Genomic DNA, 15962 nt, shown 5'->3' on the forward strand with positions numbered 1-15962 from the left:
TTGATCACAACAGCTGAGTCATTAAATCCCTTTCTAGCACTCTATTACATACGCAGAGGTCGAAAAAAGGAACACCCACCCAAAAAAGAAAAAAATGACGTATTTCTCACACCTTTTTCTTTCCTCACTGTGTGTGTTGCATTTCCAGAAGTATCCAGTTAGTTCCAGATGTTTAGCCCAGTTGAGCTCAGTATCCCGGTGCTGATGTCACGCTGAGCAGAAGACAGAGTGCAGTTGGGAAAAGTCGGGAATTTGAGGGAAGCAGGATGAAGCAAAGTTTGTATAGATGTGTGTTAGAGACCGTTTCCCACATATGTTTGCCTCATTATCGCTCGGCTGCAGCTCACCCAACAGGAATGCAGGACAGCGAACACATGTCCACCTCCTAGCCCCGGGTGACACACACACACACACACACACACACACACACACACACACACACACACACACACACACACACACACACACACACACACACACACACACACACACACACACACACACACACACACACACACACACACACACACACACACACACAGATTTAATCTTCGCAGTGCCACCCAGTCCAACTTCCTGAAAGTCCCAGCTCAACACCCTTTGTCTCCGTTGGACTTCGGTAATCAGAGTTTGCCTACACAAGAGGAAAAACATATCCCCCTGGACATCTAACTGAAACGGAGAAGATGCCATGGAGTAAATGAAGAGGAGCTGCTAATAAAAAGCACATGACTGGATCTGTGTGCAGTCGTCTAAACAATGTGGGAGAGGGAGGGAGGCCGAGAGGAGAGGCAATCACAGCAGGGTTGGTTTCTAACAGAGATCCAGTGTTCACATTTCTCACAGACGTCTGATGCTTGTGCAATCAGACTAACATCCAAACATGTACCTCTGTTCTCCTGACACAAACACTCTTGATGGGACAAAACAAAAATAATAACAAACTGTGATGAAAGAACTTGTGGTTCCCCAGAAGGAATTAAGATTAAATCTCTTGGGCCCTCAGCCAAGCAGAGGGGGAAAAGACCCACTGTGACCTTCAGAGGGAGAAAAAAAAAAACCCGGGAACAAACCCAAACAGCATGCTTGTCCACCAAAGGAAAGAGAGGGAGAGAGGGAGAGGATGGAGAGGGAGGGGAAGGTTATGGACTGGGAGAGCGAGGGGAGAGAGAGAGAGAGAGAGGGAGAGAGGGAGAAGATGGAGAGGGAGGGGAAGGTTATGGACTGGGAGAGCGAGGGGAGAGAGAGAGAGAGGGAGGGGTAGGGAAAAAAGTAATAGAGGCAGAAAGAAGAAAAGACACAAAACTTGTGACTTGACAAAAGAGGGCAGGTACCAAAGGCAGGTAAGATGCTTCTTGTTGTTTCCAGCCAGGCTGTTTTTTGAAGGGATACGATCAATAAGATAAGAATATTGACAGGAGCTTGTTTACGTGTGAAACCCAGAAGCACAGAGAGGCAGTGTTTGGGGGGGGTGGGGGGGGGGGGGGTCCTGGCACAGCCACAGCTGAGCCATGCTGGTGTGTTTCTACAGAAACACTTTGCCATACAAGTGGTACTCTGTCCTCCGAGGAGCTTCTGCTCTCTGCGACTCATCTGCTCTTCTCTGCTCCTGCATGCACACCTTCATTCCAGACTTTTCCATCCACCACATGGCTTAGAAGAGATGCCTTGGCAATGAAAAGAAAATATGTGGAATAGCTTCAATTGTGTTTTACTTTAGTTGTTTCCTACTTTAGCTGTTGCAGTCAGATGGTCTTTCAAGCAGACACACAGAGAACCACTATATCTGCTCCCTGGACTCTGCTGTGAATTCAGATGGACGTTATTAGGTGGTAACCAGAAGGTAATACTGACAAAAAAACAAGAACAAATATTCTGGAAATTAGTTTAATAACAATTAGATAGACTAGGATTGGGTTTTTTTAGCTCAATGAAAGAATGTTTCTGTTGAGAATTTCAACGGTTTTCTATTACTGAAAAAAGGAAACTGTTGATCTTGGTGGAGTTGGCTGATGATCAGTACAAACAAGCAGAGAGTGAAGTGCCCAGTAAGAGAGAGAAAACCAGACTCTCTGCAGAAGAGAAGACTGTTGTAATGTGTGTCTTTATTCACCTTTAATTTTATTTTAAAAAATTTTTTAGGGGGGGGGGGGGTCTAACTGTCTTATTTATGCATCTGTGGATCACTCTGTATAAAGATCAGCTCCAGCAGAGACCATCACGGTAAAATCTGCAGACAGAAATGACTGTGCTGTTGTGCATATTTCCTCATATTTTAAGGCTGATAAGTGAATTCTTCTGTCAACGAACCACCCTTTGGTTCATGCATTTTTTTTTGTGGGGTTTGTTTTTTTTCCCAAAACACTGGTGATGATTTCTGGGGGAAAGAATGCCAAAACAAAACAAAGGGCTGAAAGGATGCGATCATTACTCTGTGTAGACAAAATGTCTCTTTTCAAGCTCATGATGTACACAAACAGTGCTCATATAGGCTGCTCTAAAGATTTCCAGACTGCTGTACTCTGGCTGCTGGTTGAAGTAACAGAAGTTTTATTTATTGATGAAATAATCCTGCATACAATCCTCATATGTCACAGGAGGCTGGAGCCTGCAGGCAACACAGGGCAGAAAGGCGCAGAGCAGCCTGCGCAACTCATGATATAACCGTTTTAAAATCTAAATATTTTTTAAATGAAGTTTAGTAGAAACAATATAAAACATTGTCAGCCCTCTATCAATAACAGTCTTGGTTTCTTGTATTTGCATAAGTTAGGACAGGTATCTTTGTGATGAGAATCGTGTCAAGTTGATTTCTAGTCTTAGGTTCTACCTGTATGACAAAGCGTATTGACTTGGTGATAGTATAAGGTCACAATGGAGATTTTCATAGTGTTACATGGTCGACTTCTTTGAAGTTCTGTGTGATTTATTATTTTAAATTTTTTACATAAGGATCTGGTTAAATGGCATAAAATACATAACATTCATGGTGAGTGAGTTATAGTTTTTTATTGTCTGATTCCAATTAAGAAGAAATATCAGTGCTGGCCAGAATATGTGTGTGACGGCTGTGTTGTCTGTTGCCAAGCAAATTTGTATCAGATTTTCTTACAAAGTAATAGTTACTGAGTAAAAAAAAAACCAAAAATAAAACACTGCAATGAGTCAGCGATCTCTAAAACTGAAGTGGAGTAAAAGCTGGTTCTGGTTTTGCACAAGCTGCTGTGAAACACTGAGAGTGAAGATGAAGAGAAGTGCCAGGGAATGCTGTCAAAGAAAATGTTCAGATCTGTTTTTTAAAGCCTGACCGACTCTGGCCCTGAGCCTCATTCCTGTTGTGGATTGATATATGGCCTTTATCATATGGGCCAGATGCTTTCCTATTCAGATCAAAAGGATTTTAACAATAATGGTGGTTTGTTTAAGTTGTGTAGCCATTATTTACAGCAGGCCTACACTGACCTGGTACTATGCATCCATTTCCAATGAGATTTTTAACAATGAGATTGCATGTTCTCCCTATGCATGTGCATGTTTTCTCCTGGTACACTGGGTTCCTTCAACAGGCCAGAAACATGTACTTGAGACTAACTGATGACTTTGTGTGAGTGCCTTGCTTCTGTACGGTGTGTGATCGACTGGCCACCAGTCCACAGTCTACCTTCAGGGATGAGCGCCAGCGCCCCACGACCCTCAGTTGGATAAAACAGTCTGGAAGACGGACGGACAAAACCTAAAATACAAGTCTGTTTTTCTTTCAGTCTATGTCTATGTGACTCTACAGTATTCAAACAACTAAGCCAAATGATCTGTTCAACACACTTTATAAAGTAACAAGCTCAGATATGCTAATTAGACAATCCTCTCATTTTAACAACTCTCAGAGGATTTCAGAGCACTCCAAATCCCACCGCAAAAGAATTGTCAAGTGAAAACATTCCATGTGTAAATGGTAAAATATCCTCCTTGTTCATTAATTTGCCGTCCCCACTAGCAGTTTTCTCTGCTGCAGCTCTCCCTCCAGATCACTGCGAACAATAGAGCCTTTATCCCAAAACATTCTTCACCTCCCGAGCCGATTTCCTGTATCAGCGACTTCTCTCAAATTTAATCAAACAAATCACTCCTCCTCCAGACTGCAATGCTGATTCTCTTTCCAGTTTCAACTGCCACACTTCTAACCTCTGCCATCCATTTTTAAATAACAACCTTTGATGGTTATGCAACGCATGTATTTTGATAATATGACAATTTCATCATCCACATTTTACAAATGAATACAAACAAAAAGACTCATGGAATCCTCCAGAGTGATGGATGTATTGGGACTGTTATCTCTCTCAATGTACACATACATGAATAGTACATGTCTATTCAGGACACCAACATTTCCCTGGTTTCAAAAGAGACTAAACCTAATTTTATGTTTAAAACAATAAAAGGTGGAACTACCTTCACCTGCCAATCAGCTAATTCAAACAATATCCTAGACATACATATCACCAACACTATGGTAAAGAGATATCTGTTACTTTACTCCGGCCCACCATATTGTCCCTAGAGGCTGGAGGAACAACTCTAAAAGTCATCAAACTAAAAATAAAGATGACAAATGACTCCTTTTAAATTCATGCTTCCTCTGACTCATTTTCAAGCATGTTAAACCTTTATCGTCTTCATTGTCATTTCTTGTTTTTGTTTTTAATGTGTCACCTTTGAAATAAGGTCTTCATTCATTCATTCATTTTCCACCCAAAAAAAGAAACTTCATGAGCAGCAGCTCTATGACACACTACTCCCACAGAACATATAAGCCCTTCAATAAGGGAAATGTACCAGTGTATTGGTCTGCTGACTCAGTTTGCCGAGTCAAATGGAAGCTCAGAGTCATGGTGGCAAGAGAACAAAAAAAGGCAGAAACCCAGAAAATCATGACAAGGTGAACAGTTCTTAATCATCCGCTCCGTTGTTTGGCGTGTGTGAGTTACTCAGTTGGACGGCCAGTCTGTAAGGGACAAGCACTTGGTTCAAGCAGAAGCTTTTAGATGTGATGCTTCATTCACGCAGACACGCCGCAACAGCACCTCGGAAGGTTCTCTTGCTGCTGGCTTTGACAGCACAACACACCACGGCAAACTTGTGTTCGATGTTTGACAGTGAGCAGAGATATGACAAGAGAACAGAGCATAATTCACTAATGTCAGTGTGTCCATCTTTCCACCCAAACACAGAAACACTGTCTCCAACATACAAATCGAAGCTTTGTGACTCCCAGTGGGATGCTTATCCATTTGGATGATCTAAACTTTGAAATTGTACAGAAATAGCTGAATAGAATATATTGATCCCCCTTTTGTCTTTTAGGCCTCAAAATTGATGCAATAGAAGGAGCAAAAAAAATAAATAAAAATAGCTGTCTCTGTAACAGCAAGTTTGACGAAATCATGATGGCTAAACCACTGGAGCATCTCCAAAACTGCAGCTGTTGTGGGGTGTTCCCACTCTGCAGTGGTCAGTATTTATCAAAAGTGGTTCTAAAAAAGTAATGGTGAACTGGCAACAGGAGCACTGATACACATGGCTATGACACGTTGGTCTGTGGGGTCCGCTCCAATAAATAAGCTTATGTAACTTCAATTGCTGCAGAAGTTAAAGCTGTTTCTGACAAAAAGAAAAGTGTCAGAAACCCACAGTTTATTACATCATACCTGCAGATTGACCTCTGTCTACCACCTGAAATGATCAATAGGTACTTGTAGTAACTTTAACATAATTAATGAGTTTTCACATTCGTCACCACTTAAGTTCAGACTTAAAATACTTTTTAGTTGCTTGAGTAACAATAGCAACAGTGAAATATCTCAATAGTCTTGAGACACATCATATTTCATCATCTCTAATAACCACATTGATTACCGTACTTTGATGGTCATTGTGATATTAGCTTTGACCCCTGAAATTCATTGAAATCTGAAAAACTCAAGACAGTACAGATGTGCTCCACAAACTTAAAACTATTGAACTGATAACAGTCCCTACATGGGCCTGATAGAGTTCAAATCGGGTATTGGTGTAATATATTAAGAGGCTGCTGCATGCAGCTAAACATATTGTCATCCAGCTAAAAGACTGAAGTCTCACCAATAAACTAATAAAGGTCAAATGAAGCCATTTCAGGAGTGTTATGGCCTCATCCACTCCTGAAAACTCTTGTTTTACACATATTGAACAGAGTTCCTCACAACGTTGCACTTTCAAAAGGATACATTCCCATGCTCCTCTCAAAATAGAAATAGCTTGAAGGCACATACCAATAATGACTAAAGAAAGTTTAAAAAAAGCCACGATGACAGTATCGGACTTTACAGAAGCAATACGTGAAGGAGTGTGTTCACATGTGAGTCAGCAAACTCCCGCTGAGCCGGAGGCACTAAAAGGAGCTTAAGCAATTTTCAAAATGCACTACATGCACTCGCCGTGGAGGAATTAAAGGTCAAAAAACTTTTTCTTTTCATTCCCTTTCGTAGGACAATGAAGGCTGGCACGGGACTCCTCTCTGCACTGGCCGTGTTCCTCTTGATGGGGGCGGTCTTAACTCAGAGAGCTCGTCCGAAGAAGCCCACCAAGCGCCCAGCTGCAACCAGAAGGCCTTTTGTCTCGCAGCCTGAGCCCCAGGAGCCCACAGACTTCCCCCCACCCATCCTGGGGCCGCCTTCCATGTATCCCGACTGCCCCAGAGAGTGTTTGTGTTCCCCAAGCTACCCCAACTCTCTCAACTGTGAGAACCGCAACATCCGCACCATCCCTGTCATCCCATTCAGGACTCACTATCTGTACCTGCAGAACAACTACATCTCCGAGGTGACGGCAGAGCCTTTCCTCAATGCCACCGAGGTCCGCTGGGTCAATCTGGCAAACAACCGCATCCACCAGATAGACAAACAGGTCTGACGGTTTCCCCGGAACACCTTCTTGAGTTGAAGTAAGGATCGCAAAAGGTCATGTCTCCTACATTTGTTTTGCAGGTATTTGACAAGGTCCCAGCACTGCTGTATCTCTACATACAGCGAAACCAGCTAAAGGAAGTTCCTTCAGGTCTCCCAACAGGTCTAGAACAGATTCGCCTTGGTCGGAATCGTATCTCTAAGATCCCTGCTGGGGCCTTCAGTAAGATGGGGAATCTGACTCTGCTCGACCTGTACTACAACCAGGTGAGCCTGACTGTCATGGCTTCTACACCGCTGAGCTGTTAGATTTAGCTAACATGAGTGTATGTATTTTTCTCTCAGTTAAGTGACAGTGACCTGGGGAAGAACACATTCAAGGACCTGAAAAGCCTCATGCAGCTCAACTTGGCCCATAACAACCTGAAGAAGATGCCTGCTGGAGTACCCGAGAGCCTCATACAGCTTTTCCTGGATAAGAACCGCATAGATGACATTCCAAAGTAGGTATACAGTACATACAGTACATTGTCACACAGTTGGTGAGCATGTACATGTACACATTGCATGTGTAATACAATTGGTTAGACGTGTAATTACTAAGATATTCATCTTGTGATTTATGGTCCTGGACAGAAACTACTTTGAAGGCCTTGCTCACCTGGCCTTTGTGAGGCTGAACTACAACCAGCTGAATGATAAGGGAGTTCCCAAAGGTGTCTTTAATGTGTCCACTCTGCTGGACCTGCAACTGGCCCACAACCAGCTCACTTCAGTCCCTCTCATCAATGGTCATCTGGAGCACCTCCATCTCAACCACAACAGCATCGAGAGTAAGCAACCATTCCCAACCTCCCGAGTCATTGCTGGGAATCTTTATCTTGAAAGCCTGAATCCATTAAAACAATATTTGGTCTTAAGCCTGCAGAGATCTATTCCTTATGATGTTTCTTTTTTTTACAGTGAATTGGAAATGTTTGGTTTGTTATTGTCAACACAACATTGTCCCACATCTGCTCAACAGCCCTGTGGGTTTTAATGTCTTTGATAACTTCTTTTGTACAGTGTTTCCTGCTAACTCCCAGTTTACTTTGCATCTTTGCTCACTACAAGCTTTTCAGGAGCTTTTAGGAACTCCCAAGCTTTGGTCGAGTCTAACTCACTCTCATCAACTCTTCACTGTGCTAACTTTCACAAGTTTTGATTCATTAAAGTCCCGCAAAAAGCATGCTGAAATAACATATGGGCACAAATAGACTCCAGTATCATTTGGCAGGCGATTTACTATAAATAACAATATAAGTGGCATTATGTGTACACAAGTATTCAAATGAATTTTGTGAGCATTAGGCTGGTAACATAGAAATGCTTGGATTAAAAAATAAATTTTAAATACGAAATTGAAGAAATAACACAGAAAATATCTTACATCAAAGTCTGCAAACAAAAGTCGTGGCGAGCCAGCTGAGGAAACGTCTCTCACCAGAATGATAGTGATATTTCTGCTAAAGGCTGAGATGGTTTGCTTTTCAAATGTGGTAAAAAAAAAAACAGAGACAATAACAAGAAACTCGTGTTTTCAGTGATTCATAATACGTGTTGTACATGAAGCCATGAGCTGTAGTTTTGGAGACATGCCACATATTCCAGATTCATGCTGGTAAACATGCTAAATATATAGAGTGTGTTATTGTCAGGCCATCCTGTCGAACAATAGATCAGAGTCCATCTCCCAGCTTTTATCAAATGTGCGCTAACTTGTTGTTAACATTTATGAAGTTGTCAGTTCACTCGTGGAACTTTTCAATCACCTTTTTAAAGTGAATATTTTTTTTGAAACAATGATCCACAGAATAGCATTATGTTGGCGATATCCTGCCTTTTTTTTCACCTGATTATTTGAGAAAGTAAATAATTTCTTTCAACTGTTGATACGACTGCACCTATTTCAACATTAACGCTGGACAGATTGTAAATGACTGACTTTAAAAGCTTCACTACAGGTTTGAAAATCCATTTTTTAAATCACAGACGTAAACTTTATTTAAAAAAAAAAATTAAAAACATAAGAAAATGAATTGTCTGGTTTAAAACATAGATGGATGTTTATTTTCTACTGCGGTAAAAGACTCCATGTATTTGTTGAACTGAGTTGTTTTCATTCAAGTGCTTTTTAACGATAAACTAGTTTATAAATCATTACTCAAACATACATACATACATACATACATACATACATACATACATACATACATACATACATACATACATACATACATACATACATACATACATACATACATACATACATACATACATACATACATACATACATACATACATACATAGTATAAATACTTCAATACTTTTTCTCCTAGGCATCAATGGCACCCAGATCTGCCCCTTCAACCTGCAGGCTGACATGAGTGACCACAGTCTGCAGCCAAGGCTAAGGTTTGTTTCATCATGTCACATCTTTTTTTTTAGAACAATGCAACCCGGTAAAATGGTATTCTTTGACAGAAAGTTAACAGGAACTGAATAATTCCATTATCGGGAACTACAGAACTTTTGAAAGTTATTTCACTGACATGCTGAAGACCTGTTCTGTCGCCTCAGGTATCTGCGCTTGGATGGAAATCACCTGAGTCCTCCCATCCCTCTGGATGTCATCATGTGTTTCAGACACCTTCACTCTATTGTCATTTAGGAGAACTCTTCCTGAATGCCAGAGGGCTTGCATGCACATACAAACCACAAAAGCACATGTAGACACCAGAAGCGCAAAAACTCCGCCACAATGTAAAAAGTACGTTGAAGACAACACACAGGTTTGATGCAGCTGTGGAACTACGTAACCAGAAGAGGGACCATGTGAAACTGATGGAAAGTTTCACTGGATTTAATGACAGGTTGAACTACAAACCTGCTGCAAGCGGATACGCCAAAATGCAGAGTTTTTTTTTTTTCTTTTTAAATAAGTGTTACAGTTTATCAGCCATTAATTGTTTACGATATTACAATGCAAGGAAAAAGAAAAAGAAAAAAATTGAATGAGCTAAGCTTGAAAATACAGAAACATTGACGGACAAGCTGCAGACACTGAGAGTTATGTTTACTCTCACAGGTGATCAGAGTGGAGCGTCCACCGACGACAACAAACACAACTCCAGTGGAAGTCAAAGAAATCACGTTTAAACATAGCTACTGTGTAGTTATGACTGTCCTGAATGTGCCTGTGATTTTCGAGGTACTCCATGTAAAGAATTGTCATTTTAGCCTCCTTATTCTTCTTTATATTATTGTTGTGTATAAAGAAGCTTTGGATAAATAATGGAAAATAAAAACATTTCTTTAATTATTTGATTTCAATTGTTTGGGAGTTTTTTGTTTTTGTTCAACAACAGTCTGATTTTGTAGCTTTGCTGCATCACCACACTTCAGAATCAGAATCAGAATTAGAATCAGAATCAGGTTTATTGCCAAGTATAGTTCAAACAATGCAAGAATTTTGTTTTGATGACATTTATTAAATATAATAAACTCCATATATTAAAGCTGGCATAAACTCAAATGATAGATATTATGGCAATCTGGTACACAAGTGCTTTTGAGGGCATCTTTGTGATTATAATACTATGAAACAATGCAATACAATACAATGGAAATGCAACGTGCATCTAAGAGTTATTTACATCCCTTTCTGTGACTTTTACATTTTCACTGGCATTTATCATAGATGTAAAAAAAAAAAAATTCAGATGAGAAATAAAACCTGCTTCTCCTTACCAGATGGAAATTCAGCAGGTAGCACAGTGGTGTAGCGGTTAGTAGCCTTGCCTCACATTAAAAATATGTCTGGTTCAATTCCATGCTCAGGGGTCTTTTAGTAGGTAGTATGCATGTTCTCCATCGGCATGTGAGGGTTTTCTGTGTGCGTGTGTGCGTAGATGATGTTATGACTTCTATTTATGTCAAAATGTCTAATAAAAGTGCAATGAAAACTCCTGTATCATGATGACAGAAAGGGGAAAATAGGCATTCAAGTAGTTTCAGCAAGTGATGGAGGGAAGTAGAAAGGAATTTACAACCTCAAGGAACGATAACTGGGCTGAAGTCACGACTGAACGCTGCGTGTCTGAAAGAAAGACAAAAAGAAAGAAAGGAAAGCCTGCACAACCAAACACACTTCTACGTTTCAGAGCCAAAAGAAATATCACTTTTTGACTTAAACTCTGTTCAAAATACTCACACGAATATAATTATTTTTGACTAAAGGGTGAAATGTTCACCACCATCTGAACACGCTCAGAATCTTTTCACTTGGACTTTCACCAGATCAAGTTGTGTGGTGACCTCTAGTGGAGAATAAATCTACAACGCGATACACTTAGGGAATTCCTGAGCTGTGAATAGCCTGGCAGCAAGTGTTAAAGTTATTTATCTTTTAATTATTGCAGACAATACAATGAACATTCTCATTCAGTCTGGAAAGTTTGCACTTCCCTCCATTGCTTACAGTTGCCGGGCCTTGAACTACATCATCAGCACAGGTTAGTCCTGTTTCCATCGGACTTCCCTGATTCCAGTTTCTTCCGCTGCACCTGAATTCACGGCAGCAGCACAAAGCTGAGGCAGAAGAGTGAGCAGGTCTGGTTGGTGTTTCCAATCAGCACTCGTCAGACAGGAGTTACGTCAGAGCCCGTGGCGGTGCTCCTGCAGGGAAAAGACAATAGCACCAATCTGCAATTGACCTGAAATAGATTTAATTTGCAGCATAGAGGAAGAAGTACATACTGTGAATGTGCACCCACACTGATTTCATCAACACACAGGAATCGGTGAAACTGTGTTTTATTAGTAAAGGTGTTCTATGGTTTATTTGAAGCTTCAATCAACACTGTAATTAAAAGTGGTATTGTTTTTTTGTGCATACACTCTTGAACTGAACTTAAAACATGTAATGTGTAAAAGGCCTGACATTACCTCTGAGTTTTCTTCAAGGGGGATACATACAGGAGTCACAAGTTAATCAGTGGCCGCAGGCTATTGTCAGTGTCAGCCACAATGAATTAGCCCTGATATTAGGTTTGTGTCAAAAAACTGGATGCGTCTGCACCTCTCCTTTCTTTTTGATCTCACATTGAACAAACTGCTCTCAATTATTTCTCACCACCTTCACTTGCAATATTCTTTCAATTTCTATTGGTCAATCTGTAAATAATTTGCAATCATGTCAAATTTGCTCCTCTTTACCGTGAAGTGATTCAAGTAACATGTTTCATTTAGACAAACATATAATCATATTTGAACCTAATTTCATCCATATTACGCAATGTGCATGTATTGAGAGGATGATGACACTCTACCCGTGTGACTCACTCAAACAATATAACACATCGGATTCATGACGTAGGAGGGATTTCTCTACAGCATGCCACAAAGGAGGAAATCATTATTGTTCCTTTCCCTTTTCTTCCTTTCAGGTCTAGAGACATCAGATGACAGTTCCTTTAATTTTAGGAACTTCCTCCTCCAGTAATTTTTTTTGCTCCCCCCCCCACCCCACACGTGCACGTACAGGTTCATGCATGTGTGAATGTGTGCGCGTGTGTTTACATGAGCAGTTCAATACCTGGTGACATTCCCCTGACTGCACTATAAGAGGAGGCGGCATGGATACACTGACACAGCTTCTCCAGGACGCTTCCTCTGAGTGACACACACACACACACACACACACAAACAAACACACAGGTGAGTCTGGAGCTGCATCATGGTGGCAGGTGATGGGTCCTGTACAGAGCTTGTTCAATTGTTGGATGGATTTAGTATAATGTTGCATCACTTTTGGAACGATTAGTTTAACTATTACTATCGATGGAACAAAAATAACATGAAAATGCGATTGTTACGGTTAACTATAAGCAGTAAATGTGATTTATCAGCAATCCCAATCCTTTACAGTTCCATCTGTGATGATTAGTAGAAATGACTTGATCTGGTCTATTTTCACCATCAGGTGGACACAGAAATGGACAGTTTAAATTATTTTCTATCAAAGCAAAGCAAATACATCAATACAGAGAAAGAATTCTGTAGAAATGTTGTGAAGACATTTCAAATTTCTAATCGCCTTCATTGCTCAGCCTCCAGATCACCGACGTGATGAAGTTGCTGCTCGGCTGCTCAGTCTGTCTGCTGGTCCTGCTGGGCTGTCTGAGTGGACCTGCACTGAGCCGAACTCTGCAACTGGACAGCTGCTCTGTCACCGTCCACCTTTACGAGCTGCGCAGGTACTACTACGACATACGGACAGCCGTGGTGAGTCTAATACACACACACACACACACACACACACACACACACACACACACACACACACACACACACACACACACACACACACACAGCAAGAGAGACCAGAGACACCTGCAACTTTTTCTGATGATGGACTGATGATCTTCTGAAGATACAAACTCTGTTACAAAAGAGCATCAAGAATGTGTTTGCTACACCAAACATGTAATATAGTAATATAAAATACATTGAAATGTAACCTATTAACTGGGGTCAAATGTAACTCACTGGGAATAAATAACATAGTTAGATAAACTGGGGTCAATTATAACATAACATAGTAACGTTGCGCCGAAAATGACTATTTGGTGTGACACAAAGCATTTATGGTTTAAGGTTTAGGACGGTGTAATGTGATTCAAGCTCCCATGCTCCGGAAAGAAATATCCAGAATGGAGACACCCTGTCAGAGTAAACACACCAGAACTGTTTTCCAACAAACGCTTTGTGTTTTGAGCATAATAAGTGCAGTAAACTGTCAGAAAGTGACTGACCCAGTGTGTTTTGTGTTTGTACGTGACAGATATCTGACAACAGCGACATCGGAGTGAAACTTCTGGACAAAGCTTTGATCACAGATATTAAGGTAAGTGAGTCCTTGTGCTGCGTTTCCTTTTATGTAAAGTTTATGTTACTTATTCCATCATCACAGATGTTTGTATCACATGGTCTTTTTTTTGGTTCGGCTGCCCTTATCAATTTCTTCCCAAGCTGAAAGAAACTCAAGTTTGAATTGTGCACATCTCTCACAGGAGGGTCAGACTTGCTGCTTCATGCGACTGATGCTGCGCTTCTATGTCGAAAGAGTGTTTGGCAGCTTCATCTCTTCCTGGCCGCAGTACCAACGCTCCTCCAGTGCTCTGGCAAATGCTTTTGTCACCATCAGAAAGGATATTAATGCATGTGTAAGTGTTGTTTTTTTCCAATATGTTTGTGTATGCAGTGAATATTTCGGCTTGTAATAAAGGCAGCCGTGAGTTGAGTTGACGAATGCGCTCTACTCTGTGCAGCACTGCCTCTGTGAGGAAGACACCCAGAACAAAATCGACTCGGTGCATGCTGAGTTCAACAAGGTAAAAAAAAAAATCACACATTTTAAAAAAGTTTTCATATTCTCACAATGGACTGCAGAGGGCGCTGCAGAGTCATCATATAATATGAAGGGAAACGGTCTAACTAATCAGGCTTTTTGTATGATGTTTGGATCCTGAGATTGAGGTGAGGGCAAAGCAGCAGGAACATTAAGTCAATCACAGCATGACCTTGATTATTTTTAGAAGAAATCGTATTTAAAAATGAATAGTTAGAAGGTGACACTTTTTGATATGTTAGTGAAACACGTGTTTATTGAACTCAATTGATTGTAAGTGTAATAGAATTATAGAATAGGCTTTAATTCAATACCATTTGTCACTTATGTAACAGTTGCTGGCTAAATACATACCAAGCAAAGTATCTAACAAACATGGTAAAAATGATGCTTCTTATTGCCTCTGGATCTCAACAATAATATCTTACAATATGAAACATATTGGGAACTGAAAAAGGGAGGCAGGGGATCTCAGGAGAAGCTTATACATACTTATAAAAACCACTAATCTCGCATCACAACTTTGTTTTACCTCACTTGTTGTTATTCACTTTTATTTTCTAAATCAAAACTGTAAAATCAACATAGCAGGTTTTTTTTTTTTTAAATATCATTTTAACATTGAAAATCAACAGTGAATATTTATTTAATTTTACTCACTCATTATACTGTTGTTTTGACTCATCCTGAAACAGCTTCAGATGAGCCAGGCTGCCCAGAAGGCCATGGGAGAGCTGGATACTGTGCTGGACTGGCTGGGTGGACTCAAAGAGATAAACTGACCTAAAATCTCAACAAACTGCACTTTACAATTTGTTAAGTTGAAAACTACAAATTTGAAAGGTACACTTCTGTATCACTGTGCATTTCTTTGTTTGTACTTGAATTAACTTAATGTGCTTCGTATCCACCAATGTGGAGTTTTGGTATGTAATATTTATAATTACAAAACAATATTTTACGTGTAAGAAACAGCAAGCTGTTCAAGGGGTTCTGCCACTGTTATTATAAACACTGTTGTAATAGTATAAAGACAAAACAAAGAGGAGAAATGTATGTTTTAATATTAAAATGCTGTATGTTTAACATAAATAAAAACTTGTCATTGTGAATATTCTGTGAGGTTTAGTTTTTTCAGAAGTCCTTTCTGCTCAATACTTCCCCCTAGAGGCTATCAGTGTAATTGCCGTTGTAGAGTAACAGGAAGATAGTTACACCACTTTACAGCAGTGGATCTCACAGTTCACTATGATATTAGTTTAAGAATAAAAACAGGTCATCAATTTGAATCCAAATATTGCTAAATCGTCATCAGATCTCACCTGATGGTTCCAACAAACATTTTGAACTGATAAAACTTAAATGAAATACCATATCATCCATTGTCCAGATTATATGTATGACAGTACTATGACTGTGACTGGTGGCACGGCACAGCGGTGGTTTGTATTGTCATCCCACATCGTGAACAGAGGTTCAATTCTTGGCCGAGGCCTTTCTGCGTGGAGTTGGCATGTTTTCCTGAGCCTGTGGGTCGATCAATCCTCACACAGATTCCTCAATAATTG

General features: G+C 40.3%; 2 protein-coding genes across 3 annotated transcripts; both read left to right on the plus strand.

Moving 5' to 3' along the window:
• The first annotated feature begins 1121 nt into the window (after positions 1-1121).
• On the plus strand, positions 1122-10310 carry prelp (proline/arginine-rich end leucine-rich repeat protein). 2 transcript variants are annotated; one of them, XM_080461350.1, is made up of 7 exons: positions 1122-1343; positions 6528-6945; positions 7026-7211; positions 7290-7447; positions 7581-7777; positions 9323-9398; positions 9564-10310. In XM_080461350.1, exons 2-7 carry the CDS (start codon positions 6532-6534, stop codon positions 9652-9654), a joined length of 1122 nt encoding a protein of 373 aa, XP_080317476.1. In that variant the 5' UTR covers positions 1122-1343; positions 6528-6531; the 3' UTR covers positions 9655-10310. The 2 variants fall into 2 exon arrangements, with proteins under 2 accessions (XP_080317476.1, XP_080317477.1); XM_080461351.1 differs by having other exon boundaries at positions 1233-1339.
• A 2323-nt stretch (positions 10311-12633) lies between these two features.
• Positions 12634-15511, plus strand: il19l (interleukin 19 like). Its single transcript, XM_080461352.1, has 6 exons — positions 12634-12701; positions 13094-13268; positions 13828-13890; positions 14057-14209; positions 14315-14377; positions 15090-15511. Exons 2-6 carry the CDS (start codon positions 13113-13115, stop codon positions 15174-15176), a joined length of 522 nt encoding a protein of 173 aa, XP_080317478.1. The 5' UTR covers positions 12634-12701; positions 13094-13112; the 3' UTR covers positions 15177-15511.
• Positions 15512-15962: the final 451 nt, after the last annotated feature.

The sequence above is a fragment of the Lipophrys pholis genome (assembly GCF_963383615.2).
Source record: "Lipophrys pholis genome assembly, chromosome: 4".
In the NCBI taxonomy this organism is placed as follows: Eukaryota; Metazoa; Chordata; class Actinopteri; order Blenniiformes; family Blenniidae; genus Lipophrys; species Lipophrys pholis.

Excerpts from the sequence above, each read along its gene's own strand:
- il19l (XM_080461352.1), top strand. The coding sequence starts at position 13,113 with ATGAAGTTGCTGCTCGGCTGCTCAGTCTGTCTGCTGGTCCTGCTGGGC. Across the intron at positions 13,891-14,056 it reads CTTTGATCACAGATATTAAG|GAGGGTCAGACTTGCTGCTT; the intron begins GTAAGTGAGTCC and ends CATCTCTCACAG. Across the intron at positions 14,210-14,314 it reads GAAAGGATATTAATGCATGT|CACTGCCTCTGTGAGGAAGA; the intron begins GTAAGTGTTGTT and ends TACTCTGTGCAG.
- prelp (XM_080461350.1), top strand. The coding sequence starts at position 6,532 with ATGAAGGCTGGCACGGGACTCCTCTCTGCACTGGCCGTGTTCCTCTTG. Across the intron at positions 6,946-7,025 it reads TCCACCAGATAGACAAACAG|GTATTTGACAAGGTCCCAGC; the intron begins GTCTGACGGTTT and ends TTTGTTTTGCAG. Across the intron at positions 7,448-7,580 it reads CGCATAGATGACATTCCAAA|AAACTACTTTGAAGGCCTTG; the intron begins GTAGGTATACAG and ends GGTCCTGGACAG.